This window comes from Seriola aureovittata, chromosome 19 (genome assembly GCF_021018895.1).
Source record: "Seriola aureovittata isolate HTS-2021-v1 ecotype China chromosome 19, ASM2101889v1, whole genome shotgun sequence".
NCBI classification, from domain to species: Eukaryota; Metazoa; Chordata; class Actinopteri; order Carangiformes; family Carangidae; genus Seriola; species Seriola aureovittata.
In genome coordinates this window covers 15,196,328-15,219,387 of record NC_079382.1, presented here as the reverse complement: position 1 = coordinate 15,219,387, position 23,060 = coordinate 15,196,328, and the positions used below count along the sequence as shown (strand labels likewise).

The window sequence follows — 23,060 nt, the reverse complement described above, 5'->3', positions numbered from 1 at the left end:
AGTGAGATTTTAAACACAGGACTTGTAATGGAGTATTTTTCCCACTGTTGCATTGCTACTTTTAGTTAAGTAAACAATCTGAATATGTCTTTTCTACCACAGCTTTAGATTCCAGAGGGGGAGATAAATGTTAGGGCTTGGCTCTTTACTATTGTTAGCAACACCTGCCAAACTGATTCTGTATTCATTCTTCTCATTCTCATTGTTTTATGATCTGAGAGCTTGTGTGTCACAGAAGCTATTTATGTATCTGCTAAATTTATACCCGAGGAAACTAATGATGAATGAGCATATGACAGGGGTGTATAAGGGACTTAAAAATAATGCCATATCATTACTGTGTTGTTTAACAAGTAACTATACAGTAGGCTATATTTGTGAGTTTGAAGGAAGCACCATCTTGTAGGAATAACCAGTGTGTAAATTTCATATCACCTTTGCTGTCAGTCGTACTCTATAAGCCATCCAAAAAGTTAGATTTTTAGAAATGTATGTTAAATTATATGTAAGAAATACACAGAGTTGCATGCAGTACACACTGTCTTTATTGAAGTCCACATATTTTTTTAAATAGTACAAGACACAAAGGGAGCACAGTAGGATCACAACTGGGAGTCTACTGTGAGATAATAAACAAAATTAATAATTTGAAAAACAGAGTACAGACAAGCATCTTGAGTACAGACAATACCTGTTAGCATGCAGTTTTACATTTTTTAGTAGAACAGATTTACTGTGGTCTTGATGGTTACACAACAGATATAATCAATGCAAACACTGTATTATATCTTTTTAGCCAAGGTCAGTTAGTTGAATTTAGCAACAAATGGCAAGGGAATGTCAACCTCCATCTGTCTGTCACTTACTCTCACAAAGGATTCAACATTTTTGCTTTTCTCCTTTAGGGTCTTAATGACATTGTTGTGGAATGCATTCATACGTTTTACCAACATGTCAATCCAGGACTGAATGTCAGCCTGAAGCTGTTCACTAGACACATCAGCCATAATATTTTGGATTTTAGCTCTCACAGTTTTTAGATATTCCATAACAATTCTGTAGGCCACCTCAATCTGATTGGAGATATCAGCCAGGACAGGAGAGTTGATGGCATCTCTGTACACATCAGCGACAAAGTCAGAGAGTTTCTCTATGTTCTGAGATTTTAGGGTTTGGAGAAACTTCTCACTTTGTTCAGTGGTAAACTGCATGAATGCTGAGAATTTCTTAATGATATCTTCCAACTTGATTTGTCTCAATTTCCTCACAATGACAATAACTTGGTCCTGGATTTTTCGCAGAGCTACAGACAAATCTTCAAGAATTTCTCTTCCACTGACAATATGGTTAGAGCCAGGAAGGGTGAATTCAATGGCTTGGAAATAATCGAGGACTGCTGTAAACATGCTGGCAAAATACTGTGGAATCTTTTGAACAGCTTCCTCAAATATATCGGCAACAAAAGCACTAAATTGCTGGTAGACCTCAAGCCCAGACAGCCTCTGTTCGAACCCTGGGATCTGGAATTTGGTCTCTCTCAGGAATTTGACAACAGCATCAAGAACAATTTCAACTTTCTTTTGGTACTCCTTGAGGATTAAAATGGTCTTCTCTGTGACAGTTGTCATAACATCGGAAGGATTTACTGCAGCAAGGTTGTCAACAGCCCTCTTGAACATCACTTTGCCCTGCTTGCTAATCTGTTTAATATACTCCCCAAGTACTCCAGCATTTCTGTAGATTTTGTTATATGTCCTGACAGCAGGATCAGACACCATTTCCATAACTGCAGGCACCTGTTTCTTCAGTCCCAGCATCACCTCATATGGCATCTCCATATTCCAGGTTGTCTGAATGTTCAGCTTCTCAGAGTTCATCACTGACATCTTCAGACCCAAGATGTCAATGTCTGTTGTTGGCTCAGACTGTGGGAAAAAGTAAACATACAACAAAAAAATAAATTACTAAAACATAAATACAGCATTTAAATTGAAATCACAATCATAAGTAATTAGTAAGCAAAAATATAACCAAAGGTTCTCTCACCGGGTAGCGACCATAGAGTCTTCCTTTGACTTGTGCTGGGCTCTTAGCCTGCACCTGAACTGCAATGAGTCCCGCAGATGGAGTAGACATAGAGACAACAAGGCCTTCCACAGGATTTCCAGTAATCTCCTGGTAGATTTCCATTGTCACTTCAGGTAGCTTGACCTTTACTGAATTGGTGATGGAGGTATCTATATTTTCATAACCTAAGATGATGCTGCTCTTATGGTTTCCCTCTACCATTGCATGTTCTACAGAGAGGGTAGAGGCCATTGGGAACACACCAGCTCTGCTCAGGCTGAAGTCGCCCTTAACCCTCCCATTCAGAATCTCAAATTCAGAGGATGAGGAAGTATCAAGTGTGAATGTGGTACTAATGTCCTGGTTGAAGACACGGGCATCAGCTTTGAGTGTGAGCATTGCTGTTTTCATGGAGAACTCATGGGTCAGATCACCCATTACTGGGATCTTGATGCTCTGAATTTTTGGAAGAGTGATTTTTGGAAGAGTCAACTTGCTCAGGGCAGATGGAACATGCAGAGAAGGCGTTGTTATGAGACTGAAGTCGGGCAGGGGAATGGTAAATGTAGACATCTCAACATTCATCACTGGAACTCTGTAGGCAGGCACTGTAATGGTTTTCGGCAACTCAATGCTATATCTTTCATACTCTGCCTTTGCTTTGTTAAAAGATGTAGCGAGGATGGCAGCAGCCTTATCCTTGCCAATGAGTACTTGCTTGTGCAGAGTCTTGGCATTGGTGTTAATGACATTGATGATAGGATCAACATTAATGTCAATGATGATCACCTCAGGGTTCTTCGTATACCTCAGCTTGGAGCTCATGTCAAGTGTCTGCTGAGTTGTGGTTAGGAGGTTGCTCAGGCCAGTTTCTTCCCACAGTGAAAGGTAGTCCACACTTGGTGTTCTAATACCAACAAATGGCAGTGTTATTTCAGGAATTGTGATAGGTTCAGTCAGTACATCAAGATTAGCTTCTCCTTTAATCTGGGAAAATATGTTAATTTCTCTCTCGCCATTATCCACGGTGAAGTAATGGGAATATTTGTACTGGTTGAATCTAGCCAGGCCTGTCCAGCTACCTTGCTGAACTTCAGAGTTAAGGACAAGAGTGATGTCATTCTGGAGATCCACCTTTCCAGACAGCTTGAATGGAAGGGCAACCTTGGCATTTCCCTTATTCTTGGTGTCAAACTGAAGCTCATTAGGTGTGATCAAAGCAAGGGCAGAGCTTGACAGAGTTCCCTCAACCTGTCCTGTCAGGTCTGCATTGTGAGAGGCAGTGAAATCAATTTTCATGTCTTCAACCTTAGCTTGGAACTTGACCTCTGCAACACTGCCCTTCATGAAAGGTGTTTCTGTCTCAACCTTGGCATCAACAATTATGTGCCGGAAGATGCACACATCAGCAACAACATTTTGATTTGTTTTGAGGTGGCTGCAGCCTGTTTCACCAATGAAAGTTACTTTGGTTGTGTGGAGATCCATGACCACTTCCAGTTCACTCTTGTGGGTTGCCTCATCTGAGAAGTCTTGAATTGCATATTTTCCATTGGCCAGATTGTTAAAGGTCAGACGGGCAGTGCCAGCCTCAAGCAGGAAAGCGGTCTTTTGATTCATCGATGTTTCACTGAAGATGTTGAAGAATGGCATGTTAAGGTCATGCTTGTATTCAGTCTGTACAGTGGCAGAAACTCCATTTTCCGTGGCAAAGACTGCATTGTTGACAAGTTCTGCGACATAGCGCTCAGTTGTGACCTTTGCAGTAGTTTCAGCAGAAGCCTGAGCTGAAAAACCATAGAGATTCATTGTGCCCTTGTGGTCAAGTTTGAAATTGGACTGGACAGCATTGATGTTCTCAGAGATGGACAGGTGACTCATCTTGGGAGCTGCAAAATGTGCACTGGCATCCACAGTGAAGTCAAGGACTCTCAAAGTAGATGTAGCCTGTGACTTAAGGTTCACTTTGAACTCTGGTGTGACTGATGTAGTTGTGGTGTTCTCCAGGTCAACAGTGGTTCCAAGTTTGTAATGAGGTGATGTAACCCTGAACTCTCCATAGAGCTTTCCAAAGCAAGGAATTTTGGTCATATCTACCAGCTTCTCCTTCAGCTCCATGGTGAATGTGTCATAATCAAAAGATCTGATTTTCTGGACCATTCGAATGAAATAGTCACTCATGTCATCAATCAGCTGTTTGAAGTCAAAGGAATACAGCTCATTCACAAGCTCTTGAACAGGTACCATAGCTTTTTTGAGCAAAGGCTGGATGTTAATTGACCTGAGAGCAGCAAATGCAGACTGAATCTTTTCCCTCACCTGAAACTGCTTCATCATTTTAACAACCTCATCCATGATGGCTCCAATCATCTTCTCAACCTCATAGCCAGAGAGGATCTCTTCTATTTTGGCATAAATTACATTGAACTTGTTTGCAATGTTGTACTTCTTGATCCAAGCCATGACAGTGTCCTTGATGGATTTCAGCATCTTCATGACTTTGTCAGTTGGGAACTTGGCTGTCAGGTTGGTCATGACATTTTCCATTGAGTTGGTAAACTTTCTCAAGTCTTGGACAAAGAGGTTGAAGTCAAAGTTGTCAATGACCTCTTTCAGTTCTGACACTTTGTTCTGCAACTTGACACTGAACTCATACCTGCTGTTGATGTCTTTCAGCATCTCAATGCTGTGGTCCATCAGCCTCATCATTGTGGTCTTAACATTTTCAATGACTGCGGGCAGGTGCTCAATGAATGGGATCTGGAAAAAGTGGCTGTCGCTGTTCTTGTCATATTTCACAAATCCAGAGATGGCATAATCTTGGCTGGCTTCACTGAAGAGGGGGGTTGAGACTGCTCCTGCCATCTCAATACCCATTCTCTCTGCATTGTTATAAGCACTAAATTCTTCATCAAAAGTGTGCTCGTTTACATTGGATATCATCTTCAGTCTGACACTTTGCTCTTTTAGGCTGAGCATGCTGTTGAACTTGTTCTCCATGGTGGTCTTGATAGTGGGTCTGCCTTCCAGTTCATGGGTGGTTGATGCTCTGTAATCAATTGAATGTGTGAACAGAAGGGGTTCTGCTTTCAAGAGGAATTTGCTGTACAGTTCACCGCTGTGTTCTCCATACAGATACACTGCACCATCTGAGTTGAAAATGGCATCAATGTTCAGAGTGAAGGGTGCAGCAACAGTTTTAACTGTGCTGTCCAGACGAAGAGATGGTGAGTTGAAGTTAGCCACATTGTTGAACTTCATGGTCAGACCAGCAACCTCCATATCAGTGGTATGTGTCATGTGAGAGCCCAGGAGTTTACCATTGGTATTGCACTTTGCAGACAGGACCATGTCAACAAACTTGATTTCATAAGTGTGCTTGAGCTCTTCCTCTGAGAAAGCTCCCATCATTGTTCCAGTCAGCTCCATGTTGTAGGGCTCTGCCTTGAACTGGGCATCATTCATAAAGTTAACCTGCATGATCTTCAGGTCATTTTTCACAATAACTGAGGCAGTAAAACGCTCCATGTTAACTGTGATGTCATGCATGTAGGAGTTGCTAGCATCAAGGACGTTGTCAGTCTTGGAGCGGAGGGTAAAAGATCTCAGCGCAAGAGACAGTGAGTGGGTATTTTCAGTCCTCATCTCGTTGAAAGATCCAACCATGTTGTTAGAGAGAATCAGGCCATCTTCACTCACTCTAAGGTTCACTCTGTTCCTGGTGTTGATGTCAAAGAGGTTACCCTTAAAGATGCCATTGAAATAGACTTCTGTGCTTGCAATCTTTCCCTCAACATTGAGCTCAGCTTTGTTCTCTTTAATGGCTCCCTTGGTGGTGAGAGACATGGTGGCACCAGAGGTGTCAACTCCACCATGGAAAACATTCTCAAAGGTCATTGGGCTGTGCTGAGCAGTTGTAGTGCAGCTGGTGGTCAGGCCATTTGTGTTCAGGGCCAAAGTTGCCTTGTGAGAAGCAAGGCTTGAAAAGATGTTGATGGAGGCATCGGTGTTGATCTCCAAGCCAGAGGGGTTGATGGACCCAGTGAGCAAAGAGTAGGCACGGTTCTTTGTATCATCAGCTTGATTCTCTATCCTGAGGCTGGCCTGTCCTCCAGTGGCAGAGAGCTCCATCTGGCTACGAAGCATTCTCTCATCAGCCTTGGTCACAGAGTCAGACTGGATGGTGAGCCTGACGTCCTTGTAGTTAAGACTAATTTTGGTGGTGTGCTTGATAGGGTCACTGTTGATGTTGGTGTTAGACTCAATCAGAAGTTCCTCATTTGCATATGATGCCTTCACCTTGTTCACAACCTTCAGGATTTCAGAGGTCACTCTCAGTGTACTCTCCAGCCTTGCTTCTTTCTTCACTGGCTCGACAGAGAAAGTGTGGAGATAGGTGGTGCTGGCAGTCATGGGTCCAACAGAAATGCTTCCATCTGTGTTGACATCACCAGAGAGGATGTTTGAGTCTAGGGTGAGCTGGGTGGTAATCGTCAGAGAGGTGTCCAGACCCACAGGGCTGTTGGCATAGATGTTGTACCTTCCTGTTGATAGTACATTGTCTGTGACAGCAATGGTTTCCAGAAGATTAAAACCTGTGTTCACGAGCATGTGATTCAGCGAACCATCAATGGTGAATTTCATAGTTTGCTCTGCTGTGTCGATTATTTTTGTAGCTCCTTTAAAACAGAAAAAGATAGGAAAAGATTAATTAGTATCAACTTTTGTGCTGTCCTTGTGCAAAATAACAAATGTATAATTTTTAAAGAATAAAGATTCAATTACCCTCAGTTGAGAAGGAGAGAACTTTAATTGGGCTGTCAGCCATGATGTTGAAACTGGCGAGGTAGCTAGGAGACTCAGCAGTGTTGTTGCCAGCAGAGACTGAGGCCTCCCACTTATAATAGTTGCTCTTGACCTTGGCAGACACTTCCATCATTCCCATCAAAGGCAGGGTGAGATCATATTCAGAAGGGATGGTAAAAGTGGGGATTTGGATTGCCCTTGGGGCAAGCTCCATGTCCACCTGAGGCAAGGAGATGCGAGGGGAGGTGACCGCTGAAGGTATCCTTAGCTCCTCAGATGATTTGCCTCCAAGAGGCAGAGGGATACTGATGGTCAAACAGTTCTGGTTGAACTGGTATCTGAATGTGCTTTCACTGGTGAAAGGATGAAAACATAACATTTGTTAAATTTAAAACAAACATTTAACTGGAGAGAACATGTTGTACCCAATTTATGATTTAATCAGGGAAAAACTGCAATTTTCTAATAATCCATATGAAAAATGATTTAGATCCTGATTCAGATTATTGTGTGTTACACTTACAGGTCCATGAATAGGTTTTCAGGCATGGAGGGCATTTCCACCTCTGCTATACTGTTCCTCAGAGTCTCAACATAGGGAACATCAGTTTTAATCCTGTCCATCCAGTCATTGCTGGCCTGATGAAGAAATGCCACATTTCTCATGCTTTAGTCTGAAAAACTTGACATAAATCAAGGTATTTCAAAATATTTAAAATCTTTATACTTGTTTCACCTCAACTGCCTTGTTGAAGATATGACGCAGTTTCATATCAGTCTTGACAACCTGCTGGTCCATGGCCTCGTCCACAAACTGCCTGAGCCAGGCCTGAAGGGCTTCAGTGTAAGGCACCAGGATCTTAGTATCAGCTTTCATGTTTGACATTAGCTGAACCTCAGCCTGGTCTTCACCTGAGATACAAAGCATTTAGAAATTTACTTTTGTGTTTGAGACGGTGATTGCATTGATCAATCTTTGGAGTCCATTAGCACTATTTGCGAACATACGTACCATATTTGAATATGACTGCCTGAATGGAGGAGGTCTCTGAGAGCTTGACATCACTTTTGATCTCCATGGTGAGTCCATCGGTTTTGCTCATTTTAGCTGTGATGGCGGCATCAGTCTTGAGTGAGGGGACTAACAGCTGAACTTGCAGCATGCCATCAGTCATGGCCTGAATCCTAGGATTAATAAAAACATGATCTAGTCAATGCCTGTATATGAAAAATGCATAAAGGCTGTTGAATACAGAAATGAGTACCTAGCTTTAAGTACATTATTGACAAAGTGTTTCAACAAAGATTGAAGTGGGGTTTACTCACTTGGCACGGCCAATCAGAGAGAGCTGGGGCACGTTCTTGTTGGAAATCTCGAAGATAATGGATTTGCCTTTGGTACTGCTGTCGGTCATGCCAACCTTAACGCCAGCCTCGACATCAATGTCAGGTATCTGGACTTGGGTGGTGAAGACATTCCTGTTCCTGTTGTATTTCATGGTGGCTGTAGCCTCGGTAGCCTGAGCACCTGAAGTGACAGAGAGTATAATTTGATTACTGATGCAGGTAGCCCTACAAAATGAAAAAGAAGACTATGGCTCATAGAAAAAACATAGGTCGATAAATTTTTTTCTTAATATGATGATCATACCTTCAGCTCTCAGGGTCATCTTCAAAGAATCAACCTTTTGGTGGCCGTCCTTTCCTTCGCTGAGGAGCTTATAGGCAATGGTGGCTGTGTACTCAGAGACCTCTTTAGTTGGTTTGATGTCTACAGCAAACCTAGAGTGAAAGGAACAACTCACTGACGAGTTCTCATATGGTCTTTTATGATAATGTATTATATATGTAGAAAACATAGTATCAAAATTATTTACCTACATACTAAACAGTATTTTCGTCCTTAATGAATGACATTCCACTATATGTATGCATACAAGTCCAACTAATAAAACCACCTTTGATTTTCTAATTTCTTCCCTTATGCATACTTGCCCTGCTATCATATTAAATATATTATGTCTTAATGCAAAGTAATATGAATGAAAGTGGTGCTGTGTTGGTTATTCATAATTTTGGTCAATTTCAGAATTAATGTATTTTACCACATTAATTCCATTTCAACCAACATTCTCTATCACACTGAAATATTCTTCATTACTGAGATGAGACACCATCTCTAATCATTCAATATATAGCAATCAGTGATATGACATTGACAAAACAATCACAGTTTCTTCAAAGAACAACTTACGTAGTCTCCCCATTCAGGGGGAAGTAGGGCACAGCGGTCATGTCACCAGTGTCAGCACGAAGTCTCTTGGTGCAGTATTTGACTCCAGAGAAGAGAGGGCTGCAGTTTGACTCACCCTGTGTGTGTGGGATCATTGTAGCGTAGCCAGAGCCCACAATCAGCACTTTATTGCTATTGTGAAGGAAGAACAACAAAATCAGTTTCTATCCTCCATTAACTTTTTTTTTTAAATGCTTTATGAAAGATTACAATATGGAGTAATATGGTGCCACATGTTGTAACACTTTAGCAAAAAAACACCATGGTAATGGCTTTGTTTTATTGCTGATGAATCTGGTTGCAGAAACACATTTTTCTTTGGGGTTTTTAGCAAACCTGTATATGACCAAAAGCAGGTTCACAAAAGCAGAAACACAACAAAATTAAATAAGGACATTTCATCTATTAAATATAATGTAGGAATGTGTTTTATGTTGTTTATTACCTGATACTCAAGAGCTTTGTGGTGCCCTGTGGGGCTGGGATGGAAAGCTTGACCTGGTTCTGCTCCATGGTGATCTTGGCATTGATTGCGCTCTCATGGTACATGCTGGTGTGCATCTCAACAGTGGACACAACAAACTGAGGGACATGGACTCCCATCTGAGTCACAAATTCAACTCCAACAGAGGGCATGAACAGTAGCTCCTTCTGTGAATGAAAACAGATGGCATGAAAATTAAATGGACTGCAGAGGCATGAAGAAACACTTAAACGAATCTTACAGCCACTACTGCAGTCTTAAACAACAAGATCTACTTTTTACTACTATTTTAATAACACGCACTTTGTGGGATATTTGACAGGATGTAAATTAGCAAACCAGCAATAAGATAATACAGACATTACAACTGACTTTTTTATTGAGGTTGGGAGACAAACATGGATTATTTACCATATTTGGATCAAAGCGAAGGCCTCCCTTTGCTCCAGGAGTGAAGGTACCAGACATAGCAAATGTCAGAGGCAAACCAGATGCTGTTGACATGCTGAATTTGTTGTCCATGAAGATGTAATGGGCAAAGATCTCATTGTCAGTGCTGGACATCAGTTTAGCCAGGACCTGATAATAAGAATCAGTTATTTTTAATGTGCTCTTGTTGAGGGAAAGAAACACAGTTGTAAATTATTAGATCGGTATCACATTAAACGGATAACAGGAGTATAGAACGGTACCTTGGAAGGAATGATCCTCATGAAAATGTCTGCATACATCATTGCGTTGTCAGCCATAGACTTCAGTTCATTGCCTTTGATGTAGCCAAGCTCAGCTCCCATGATCCTCAGGTAGGCCATGGCCTCTGGAGACTCTTGACTCTGCAGATCTCTTACCAGTTTGTTGAAGTTGCGAACAACTTCCCTCACAAGGTTTTCGGGGACCTTGGGGAAGAGTTCCGTTGTTTTAGTTGTGGTGATATCAATGGAAATGATAAAAGTGTTTAACAGAAATAATCACACATAAGATATACCTTCTGTCCTTCTGATTTCAGGGGAACAACCCATTTCTCCAGAACCTCTTTGATCTTTGGTGGCATCTTGTCTTCAGCCCAGTAAAGAGCCTTGGACACAGTGTCGGGGAAGAACCCGTTCTGTCCAAACAAAGCATCGATGGTTGGCTCAAAGCCTTTTCCTTCCATGCCAACCTACCAGAAAAATAAAGCAGTTAGATTAAAAACAAACAAAAAAAATTTTTTAAATAAAAATTTTTCTCTGCTGGTGTTTCTAGTCACTGTAAAGCTACAATTTGAAACAGCAACACATTACTAACTACTATGACTTACATACCTCCCACATGTCCATGCTGTAACCAAAAGCTTCCAGGGTCATTTCCAGCAAGGCCTCCCTGGGCAACTGGTTACTGGGATCAAAGACAACGTTGCCCTGAATGGCAGCCTGCATGCTGTCATAAGCCACGCCCATTTTGTAGTTGCGAGACTTTGTGGTGTATTCGTTGTGTGTAACAACATCAGTGTCCTGCAGGGCATCCATTATCTTCTTACCAAGCCTAAAGGAAAAAATAAAATGTAAAACAATCAGCTGAATATAAGTAGTTGATGTCAACGCAGAGTTTCTTTCAAATAAAGCATAAATTGTGAGGCCAGTCAAAATGTGCTCCGTCCTTACTTCTTGGTCTCTGAATCAGTGGAGGAAATTATGTTGTAGATGTGGGAAGTCACAAAGCCCTTGATCTGCACGTTCTGCTCCTGCTTGAGCAGCTTCTTCACCATCTCGATGTCACTGTCCTTGGGCTTCCTCATCAGAATCAGGTAAGCTGCCAGGCGCTTCTGCACAGCACCTTTGGGGTACTGGCTGACCCTTTGGAGGTTAGAGCGAACCTGGATAGAAAAGCAACAGTAAGTTGTTTGTTTCTAAAAAAGCTTGCAGTGCAAATATGGGAAATTGGGATACTGTTTTTCTCTGGTGGGGGATGTTACATACCTCATCTGTCACAGACATGCGTCTGAAAGCCTGGATGGCAGCCAGCTGCACAGACAGTGTGGTTGTAGGCTGTCTCATGCACTTCAGCAGGGTATTCTTTATAGCAGCGTCAGCTTCCTCCAAAGCATCTCCCATATTGCCAACAACCTGGATGGAATAGTACACAATTTTAGAAAAAATATGGGATTGGAAATCACCATAAAAATGGTATTTTCATTGGAGATCACAGCTGGTCACCTACCCTCAAGGTCAGGAAGGTCAGGTCTTTGTCCCCAGCACAGTCTGCACCAAGAAGAGAAGCCATGTACTCAGACACAGCACTGATCTCAGGGGTGACTCCCTCTCTCTGGTACAGTCTGGTGACAAAGGTAGACATTCGTGATTAGATACAGTAATTTACCACAGAAACCACCAGTCAATGTTACAGTATTGACAAGGATTTTCTTCCATTTACAAGGTGATATGTGGGTTTACTTACTTCCTGACTGCATTGCTCAAGGCATACATGATGGGTTTGCTCTGCTTGTACTGAGCCATTGCCAGCATGTCCTTCACCATGAGGCGGGAGGGATTAGACAGCAGACCCAGGGCGGAGACAGCAGCATCAACCTCAAGAGCAGCTTCGTCAAAGGTCCTGAGAACCTTCAGAATGGCGCTGGTGCACTCTGGGGTACCACACTGAACCAGAGCTTGCCATGTCAGAGAGCTGGACATGTCCATCATCTCATCAGCAGCAGATCCCAGGACATCAGCCTCCAGGCCACGGAGCTCAGACACCAGTTTGTGGAAGAGGCTGGCACGCTCCTCGCCCTTAGTGGTCTGTGACAGGGTGTTCAGCTGCTGCATTGTGGCAATGACAGCATCCTTGTTCTGCATGGGGCACTTTTCATCAGCAACATCCATGGGCAACAACCTGAGGTTGGGTTCATCTGTACAGAATTACAGCACAAACAATAAGAAAATGATAGGGATAGGAATTTGACATACTTTTATATTTTACAACATATTCTAAAAACTAAAACACTCACTGTGCTCAAAGATTCTGTCATTGATCTTGGCGGTCTCCTTCAGAGTCATAGTCTGCTTCACCATAGCAGAGATTCCATATTCATTCCTGTTTACATTAGACAATAGAAAATAATTACACCGGGCAAAAATCAATCTACGTTTATCAAAACTGTTTGGAAAAGTACAGAATGTTTATACCAGCATAAAATAAGTCATACAAATACACCAAAAGTTAAAGGCAAAAAGAAAAGAAAGGAAATTCCCTGAACTCTTCACAATTAATAAAAGTACAGTTCAAATCGTTCAGTTTAGCTCAATAGAATATGGTCACTCTAGAAATGGGTCAGTTAGGACTTGGTCAATTTGATACCACTCAATTTTTTTTTCCAGCACTGCATTCTTACAAACTTACTGGTGGGAGAGGGGCAGGAAGAGGTGTTTCTCTGTGCAGGTACCACTGGTCATGTGCTTCTTCTGGTTGTCAAACCTATAGTTGCAAGTCTGGGTGCTGCTAATCATCTTGGACAGAGGGTAGTTCTAAGACAACAAGACAAGATCCATTTTTTGTTACATTATGAAGGGGATGTTTTTCTGACAGTTGATTTATGCTGTGAATATAAAGATCCTTATACTGAGTAAGTGGGTGTTTTTCATTATTTCTTTATCCACCATATTGTTTTCTACATAGGACTAAACCCCTACACCAAGCGCTATACACAATCTCACAACTCATGGATGTAGTTTGTGATGATGACGGCATTAGGTTGTTGCTTAAACTCTTACCATGCCAGAGATGAGGGCCAGTGGACTGGTGTCCTGCCTGCGAGCAATGAACCAGTCACATTTGGAAAGATCCCTGGTGACAGTCACATCAGTGGCAATGTCCTCTCTGGAGTTGAGAGTGAAGTCGGTGGAGCAGACTCCATGCACGGTGGGCTGAAAATGATGAGAGGCTATCATCAATACTGAAGGGATGGGACACAAGTAAAAAAAAAAAAAAACCTAGCAGCAAGAGCCGGCGTGGTAAATGTGCTTTTTGTCCTTTGACAATCTGATAATCAATTGATCCTAAAGATTACCCCCCATCATGAGAGCAGATGATGCCATTAGAAAGATAAAGTTATCTAGGACTTTGACCTGCTGCAGAATTGTCTATGTGAGAACATGATGTTACAGGCGTGTATTTATCACATGTGACTGGGGCAGCTTATCTGCTCATTGTGAAACTTGTTTATCTTTGCATGACTCTGCTCCAACAAACAGAAGCAAGCTCTACTTTGTAACTCTGGCCTGAATTAATTGGTAACTAAAACAAAAACAAGACAACAAAACAGGCAGGCAAACTACCATTTCTTTGTTCCTCTCCTCTTCCATTGCTGGAACCATGAGAGCAGAGACGATTCCCCTCTTGACGTTCAAGATGTTGACTGGCTCATTATCCTCAGGGTAGAGTTTAACATCAGTCTGTCCGTCAACTGTGATCTTCAACGGGTACCTGTTGACGTGGCAAGATCATCATTTACAACCTGCCCTTTAAGCTCATCCTCTCCTTTTATATTTCCTTAATTATTGTCCTCAGTTTTAGGGCCTAAACAATACAGATGATTAATTAATCTTTCCTGGAAACAGAATAAGGTGACTTACTTGGCCATGGCATCTCTGAAAGCCTTATCTTGAGCAGCAGGACGATACACTGGGCTGCCCTCAGCATCCACATCAAAGATCTCACTCAGAGAGCACTCTGTTGTGCGCAGGATGAATCTGCAGGTCTGGGGCACATCAACCTCAACCTTTGCGGCAGATCAAACATTTTTTTGTTAGTGTTTTCAGGATCACGAGACTGTTGTATTTGCACTATTGATCAGGGCTGTGTGACATACTTTGCAGGAGACTTTGGGGCCACTCTTGTTGTTGGTAGCTCCATTCACCCCGTTGAAGGTCTCAGTTTCATAGTCGTACACAAACCGCCTGAAGTTCTTGAATCTTTTGGCCACTGAAAATGATTAACATCAGTAAGAACACTGCAATGTTTTACATACTGGACATCTTTGTACACTAATATGAAAAAAACACAGACCTTTAATTACTTTAAATGGATCGTAAAAAAATCACATCTCATAAATTTAATTAACAGTAATTTATAAAAAAAGGACACAACAAACAACTTACAATAACAGACTGGAGATTGTTCTTCAACACCCACATCTTGCTCTGTAAAAGATGAAAAGCATATGTGCTTGAGTAGGCCACAACATACTCGAATCTCATTTTTAACACTAACACATATTTAAATTATAAGGCATCAACAGAGTTTACAAGTATAATTACAATATTATTAATTGTGTATTCTTTATATTTGTGCTCAAAGTTTTTCAAAGTTTTTTTTTCACAACTAAGTCATCCAGAATGACAAAAGTAATGCTTGACTATCAAACATGCTATTAAATATTATTCCAGTTATGAATTTGTCACATACAAAACAGCAACATCTTACAGGAAAGTATCTGTTTTTCCACTAAGTAATAAGAATCCACTAACTTTTCTTTCAAATGGATTTCCCTTTAAAATATAAAACCAATTCCTTAAATTCTCTTCGATTCAAAATAAAAACATAATACTTACGGGCTAGTGTGTATGTGCCCAGAAGCAGCAAAATGCAGAGCTTGGTACCCCCCATGATGGGCTTAGTAAAGCTCCAAGAAGCCTTAAGGTAAGGAGAGTCCTCCTCTTTCAGTGAAGACTAATCCTTGCACCCTGGTCTCTTGGCTTTTATAGTTTTCCAATCTTAAAGTATGTGATCACTAGAACTTGCAAATGTGTTGCCCTCGTTCCAAAGTCTGAGCAGTCCTTGTGGCAGGCCAAAGGTAAAAATGTTTCACAAACTAAGACTGGCTTACTCCGTCAGCACTGGGTGGGGGTGGTCTGTGTGATTATGTCAGATTGTCTCCTCCGCTCTTGTTTTATTATTTGGGGCTGTTTTCAGAATTCATTAGACTGATCCTGAGGTCATGTTTTAATGGAAAAATTAATATATTAATCTTTATAAATCCAAGAAAATCACACATATTGTTATCTTAAAAAACATTTTGTAATCAGATCAATGTCATATAATAGCAAATATAGCTTCAATCACTAACTTTGATTGCTTTGTAGTGCTCAAAGGGCAGTGCACAAATAAACTTATTTGGTAGTACCAGCAAGGGGAAAAGTAAGGGGAAGTATTTTACCTTTTAAAGTTTAGCTGTGTGGGTCATTTTGTTTTTCATTCTAAATGTTGTCTTCAAGTCAAATGATTTTCAAAGTTTTGACCATTTCACAGTTGCGATTTCATGTTGAAAGACACTGTTTTAAATTGATTTAAAATGAAACAATTACTATGCAGTTCTTTGTTGGAAGTTTTTAGTTCAAAGTTTATTCTGCAGTATCCTACACATCCACAAATACATGAAGGCCTCTAAAAGAAAGTAAACCTTTGCCCGATGAACATGAATCATATTGACGCCGAATTGAAACCTGAGTCACCTGCTGCTTTTGTTACCTACTTTGAATGTGCTATCACTGTCTTAAAGTATTGGCTCTTTAATTACATGCACATACTTGTGTCTTTTTCATGCCATGCAGATAATCAGATTCTAAATATTGCGCACAGACAACATCACAAGCACAGATTACATAACATTAGTAACTTGGCCCTGGTATGGTGCACTGTGTCTAATACAGCATGGCTTACTAGAAAACTTTAAAGTAGCATCATTAATGTTATTAGTTCCACCTGAGCTTTTCCTGCTATGACCAGTCAAAATGTCTGCCATTAGAAAGGCCTCCTACAGCAAACATAATTTACTATGTGTTTGTCTGTTAAACTCTGTTGATTAGAAAATATGTTGTCTCAGCATCGGTGTCTTAACACTCTGGACTAACCTTTTACCTCTCAGGAGAAGTCTGTGAAAGCTGTTTGATCAGGATTACAACACAAGGAACTCAAGATAAGTTAATCAAGCAGAAGACAGTAAACTAACAACAGCACCTGCAGCACAGTGGTTACAGTACATACTAAATATCTTACAGGGCCTTATACTGTATGGCCTATATACAGTATATGTATATGTATAAGTATAAGTCTATATATATTTATATGTGTGTATATATATACTGTGCGTATATGTATATATATAAATTATATATATATATATATATATATATATAATATATATATATATATATATATATAAAAGTTATATTAATACAAAGATAATGCAGGACAGTTAAAACAGCAATTAGAAATAAGTGCTGGACTCTTCTTGTTGGAGTTATTGTTCTGTCTTACAAGCTTTTTCAATGTTAAAGAGGTGGCCACAAAATATAAAACATCCATGGATCATACAGATATCTTGTAAAACTATAGCCTACATGTTCTCCTGAATAATACATTTTTAATTACAGAAAATAAAGTAGTTTTGTAAATACAACACAATAACACAATGATACAATATTACAGTTAGCCAACACAAAAATACAGAAACAATGAATCTCTTAAGAGAAATGTTGACTGCATTTGACACTGTCTATCTCGTCAAAACATGATCCACAAATAGGGCTCAATGAGAAACCCAAATGATGGACTTCTGAGCTCAATGCAAAGTTCAGCCTGTTAAACTGGGTATCTGCTGTAATGTGAGCACAGTGATCGCTCAGTTAAGAACTCATTAAATCAATATAACTCAACAGCCCTACAATTATACATGGTCATTGTAGGGCTACAGTGGTCCTCAAAGCCGCTGTGGATGTTATGTGTCTGACCAATGAATCTGGACCAGGTGTACAATAGATAAAAGGGGGGAAAATTATATTGTTTGACATACGGGTTATGTGATAATATTAGTGAGCAAAAGACAGTAAACAAAAACATGAGACACAAGCAAAAATAAATGCGAATGTAAAAAAGTAAGCAAAGTGCAGCAAAATGTGGGATTAATTAAGGGGAAGTTATTAATAAAAGAGATTTTACATAAATTAGCAGGGAATCTCTAAAAGTAAATCTGATTTATCTGATGTTAGATTGAAGGCATCACAAATTCAGTAAGGCCTGTGTCTGTGTCCTGCTTGTAATCTGTGTTTGGATTGCTCTGGACTTTTACAGGATTCATTGGAGCCAGACCCATCATTGCTTTTAGAGTATACCTACTCAGCAAATTCAACTCACCTCTATAACCGTAGTGATACAGAGTTGTTGATGCAGTAGGTGTCATAACGACTGGACTAGGTACAAAGCTGAGATAAGATGCTTCGACTGAAATACAGAGAATGGCACAGAGAAGAGATAAAACACATCGGTCATATTTTCAAACTACCAGATAGAAATAATTAAAATCTACTGACAAGCATCAACAAACAACCAAATAAATGAAGATGTACTGTATGAAACAAATACAATAGACTGATCTAACTATTGCTGCTGCACGCTGAGTGTTACTGATTTAAGAGAAAATGTGTTTTAAGTTGCCATATACTGTATGCAGGATATTCTAGACCAAAAAATCCTAATCCTTCATGGAACTTTTGGCTTTTATGCAGCTTCTATTTATTAGGTACACCTAGCTAAAACTAATGAAGTTGTATTTATCACCTTGCAATCCTACAATAAACTGTACTTTCATGAAGGTTGTAGTGTTCAGTTTTTGATGCACAGAAAATATTAGAAACATCTCTCAGTATAATACTATATAGGACAATTCAACATACAACAATTGAACATGACAGTATAGGGCTGAAACTAACAATTAATTTCATTATCAATTCATCTACTGATCATTTTCTTGATTAATCAATTACCATCCTCGCCTAAAAATGATCAAAAATTGGTGACAATTGCTTCTAATAATTTCTTATATTTCAGTCAATTAATTGTTGAAGCTCTATTACCTTCTTATTGGTAGCATTAAATGCAGGGTTGTTGTATTTTAGACTGGATACGTTTTAGTTAGGTGTACCTGATAATGTGGCTAATGAGTGTAGTTTGTGAGAGATGTGCTCATGTTCAATGTGAAACTTAATATAGAGGAATTAGAAACTCTTCTATCTGGTGTCAATTCATGCAGCATGAATTGACACCAGATAGAAAAGAGCAAGAAGTGTCTCAGCTTTCTTTTAGCCAGCACTATAAAAGGCTGAGACAACTCTTGTACCTAATTACCTGATCTGTTTAATGTATGTTTGCTGCAGGGGTTGTATTTATTTCTTTTCACTTAAGCAATCAACAAAATATTTAAATAAATATATTTGCCTAAGGGTTCCCAAAATTTTGCACACAGCACAACTGTATCCGTTACTGCATTGACGTGAATCACAACTCTTGGGCTGAAATCAGATTCAACAATAAAGATTTGCTCAGTAGATTTTTTTTTTGACTTGTCATGGCAGGAAATGCACAGCTGTCATTAAAACATTAATGATGTTATTAATTGTTATTGTTATTAATTAGACCTGCACTTTTTCTGTTATGACATCTCTGGCATATGACAATGTCTTTCATTAAGAGAGGCCATCACACATTAAAACTGTAATCTCAAGAGCTCGGTCACAGTCAAGGCTGACAAATGAAGTCAATACGGAAAGGCCAAAAACTGAAATTCCTCCAAAGGCCACTTGAGGCTGGCTCCAAGGACGAGTCAATCCCCAGAGACTCCCATGTTAAAATGCCCAGGTGAAATTTTATATAGCCCACCCATTTAAATTTTATTAAGGCTTAAAGTTTCTAATTAAGGCTTGAAGTCACTAATTAGCTGGTATGGGCGTGTGTGCTCACCATACCTGGCTTGTTAGCTTAGCTCAGTACCTAGCTAATTAGCCACCAAAATGAATTAGCCTTGGGTTAGCCTTCGAGTAAAATGCCCAGCTGTGCGAACAATGTTAACCGGATCGTATGTTTACAACAGGTATTAATCCGACTTGCACCGAAGTCTCGGCTCCACACACGCCCAACTTCTTGACACGTTTTAGGATTAGCCGTGAGTTAGGCGGAGTCAGGCACTGTCAAGATGGTGACGACAGTGCAGCTCACTCTGAGGCTGTGGTCGAAAAGTTAAAAAAATCGCTTTTCCTTGCTGCTTTTCCTTGAATTTGATGGAAACTTCATGAGGTCAAGATGTTAGAGTTAGGAGAATTCATGAGTATATAGGAAAAGGCTGACTGACTCACTCACTTACACTAGGCTTTTTTAAACCAACTTTATTTATAACACATGGATGATAAATACTCTTTTCCTAACCAGTCACTAAAATAATAATTTAATGAAAATCAGTAACTTAGTAAGGGGCTAGTATAAATTCTATTCTATATAATAAGTATATAGAGTTTCTTTCCATAGATGTTTTGGCCTTTTTTATACATTTGATAAGATTCATTTTTTTATTGGGGAATTTAGTAAAACAACATGTTTATAGTATTGTTATGATGATGACAATGATGTTGTTAACTAGAAATATTCAATATGCTTAATTTCCTTGATAACTCCTACCTGGACAGATTTGAAAGCGAGAAGATTTACATGTATGCATTTGGAGCTCAGCTACTCATATAATGATGTCTGTAAGTTTTGGATCATGTCACAAGCATAAAACAGGTGCTCTACATTCTACACTTACATGGGTCTGCTGTGGTGAAACTACAATGGTGCATCACTGTAAAGGAATTGTGGGATGCCATTATCTCCTTTCCTTTCATAAAGGAAGGTCCAGTGTATCCTAAAAAATAACATGCTAAAGGAGATAAGATAGCAAGCATTGGAATACCTTTCCTTAGCATTTAGAGACTTAGACCAGCTCTTACCATGGCTGCCACTTAGATACTTATGGGTCATTTCACTCAGTTTAAAACCTTCCTAAGCAAAAAATACTTTTCATCTGCAGCTTGAATTTAAAAAAGCGCTCTTCAGAAACGTATGGGTGCAGTCACACAGATTACATCCATCTTTATATACAGTCCATGGTGGTAGTAAGGGTAGTGCTCAACAACAGAACAAACATGTAATGTAGTGTCCTAGATGGCTGCATGTGTATTTGCAAAACTGGGTATTGCAAGACTATTGGGCACACTATTTTAACAGTGTTTAGGCTAGAAGTTCTCCCGTGTTTTTCCAGTTGTTGTGGGTGTGACTGAGTGAAGTATTGCTCAAATATTAAAAACGTGTATATGACCAGTCTCACTTCTAGACTATACTTTCAAAGTATGAGGAGTGGCCCTTGCCTTTCTGTTGGAAAGCTAGAATAACATTTATGCATGTTGTTTAGTAAAGCTTTTGAAAACATGAAGAAAGTTACCATGTCATTAGTGAGTGATGGGTGCATATACTGTTTCTTGGTGTCAGAGGTGAGAACAGTTTGAGATTTTAAAGGTCCCCAAATGAGCAGCAGACAAGCCAGCTTCAGGAGAACTTTGCAGTTTCCTTGCTTTGGACAAATCTGAACTTACAAGGAATGTGCTGGAGCTCTGGATGGCCCCTGCAACACCAAATCAGGGGGTAGGGTTAAACAAAGTCAGGTAGATATGTTGGCAAATAACCTTATTTGTTGTTCCCCATCAGTTGATAAGATATTTTAGCTGTTAAATAATATGTTGAGACAGGTGGTTATAAGTAATACCTTATACTCTACAGGCATTTTGTACACAAGACCTGGCACAAGTGTGTGTGTTTGTCTGTTGACAAACGGCAGGACTTCTATGTCGCATAATTAGTAATAAACCAATATCAGTTGACCTAGCTTCAGTGTTGATCTGCCAGCATTTATCATGCATGTTGGGGCTGACTGTTCTTTACAAGGTGTTTAATTTATTGCCTGACCTTTCATAAGAAGAGCTGGCAGTTGCTGTGTAACTTAAGTAATATCACTTTGCTTGTTTACAAATATTTCTGGGCTGAAAAAGTAAGTATGTGTAGTTTTATTGCAACGCATATTTTATTACTCTGTACTTGTTTAAGTGCAGAGGGCAGCACCCTGAAAACATTGCCCTACATCTCACTCACTGGTATCTTCTAGTATCTTCAGGAACTACTTGATAACATGTTCCAGTACTGTTAAGAAAAGACAATCATATATCAAAGGTTACATTTTCTGATAAAGGTTCAGTCAGCTGAACTAGGCTTGCCTAGTCTTGTTTTCAGTTTACTTGGACTATATGGAATGAATCAAAAACTTGGTGGCAGCTTTAGCCAAATTCATCTGGAATACATCTTTTCATCTGAGGTTAACTTGAAATAGCTGATAGTCTTTGGGAATGTCAAGTTATACAGCATGCAGAATGAAATCTGCAAATAATCAGCGCATAATCTATTTTTGCCATAGTCCTAGCTCCTTTGGAAGCCCAGTTCAGGATTTTACAGAATGACATGTTACCATAAAATAAGTGATGGACATTTGGTGATGTTTTTATAAAACTAAATGACCATCACACAAGCAGCCAAATTAGGCATAGTTATTGACCCCAGCCCCCACCAGAAACACAAAAGTTCCTGTCCATTTTTGGCACTGACTGATTCACCAACATGTCCACTCTTAAAAAGTAATAGTCGTGTAACAGCAGCATTATGGTTTACAAGGAAGATGTTCCAGTGACACCCTTTGGTTGCTAGATGACATTACATATTTTGGGCTTTTGTTTGCTCATAAAAAACATCTACAGATGGGTGACAAAGGAAAAAACAACCAAACCAAGGTTTTGGGCTGCCACAAACCGCCAGAACAGCTTCCTTCCCTCTGATTCTATAAGTCTTTGGAACTTGACTTGAGGGATGAACATAATTCTTCCAAAAGATACGCCGTCATTTGGTGTTTTGATGATGGTTTTGGAGAGCACTGTCTAACACACAGGTTCAAAGGTGTTCAAATCGGTTGCGATCTGGTGACTCTTAAAGCATTAACATATAAATTCACATTGTATTCATACTCATCAAACCATTCAGTGACCCCTCTTGCCCCATGGATGAGGGCATTGTCATCCTGTTTCTCCACTTATTTTTCCTTTAATTTTTCACTCATCTGTATGTCACAGGGAGATTCTGCCACAGATTCAACAATACTCAGATGGATTTTAACTTTATCTTTAAACAGTAAACCATGTTTTTGAGACACATGCATCGATAGATATATTATGTAAACCAATAACATACAAATATCTTGCCAAGATTATAACATACAGTTTCATTTTCACTTCATTTTATTTTCTTACAAAGAATTAAACATAGGATTTTCATTCAACCTGTTAAAAATGTTTAACTCTCAGTAACTGTTAATGCACTCGTATTGTGGTTTATTAACATAAGACATCTATAATTGGTTGCCAATGTACATGCAGAGACATGTAAGGAGTGTATTTGGGGAAAATAAAGGACTGTTGCAAAATGCTTTCCAGTAAACAATAGACTTTATTTCACACCATCATCAAACACAAA

General features: G+C 39.7%; 1 protein-coding gene across 1 annotated transcript; it reads right to left on the bottom strand.

Moving 5' to 3' along the window:
* Positions 1-527: 527 nt before the first annotated feature.
* Positions 528-15,320, bottom strand: LOC130160689 (apolipoprotein B-100-like). Its single transcript, XM_056363354.1, has 26 exons — positions 15,236-15,320; positions 14,783-14,824; positions 14,494-14,606; positions 14,258-14,403; positions 13,961-14,108; positions 13,397-13,549; positions 13,026-13,150; positions 12,634-12,719; positions 12,084-12,534; positions 11,847-11,961; positions 11,606-11,752; positions 11,291-11,502; positions 10,952-11,171; positions 10,636-10,809; positions 10,343-10,546; positions 10,062-10,229; positions 9,612-9,817; positions 9,128-9,298; positions 8,525-8,655; positions 8,200-8,401; positions 7,886-8,058; positions 7,610-7,785; positions 7,397-7,512; positions 6,853-7,226; positions 2,047-6,746; positions 528-1,925 (listed from the first exon to the last, which is right to left on the bottom strand). Exons 1-26 carry the CDS (start codon positions 15,288-15,290, stop codon positions 807-809), a joined length of 9,927 nt encoding a protein of 3,308 aa, XP_056219329.1. The 5' UTR covers positions 15,291-15,320; the 3' UTR covers positions 528-806.
* Between the last annotated feature and the right edge of the window lie 7,740 nt (positions 15,321-23,060).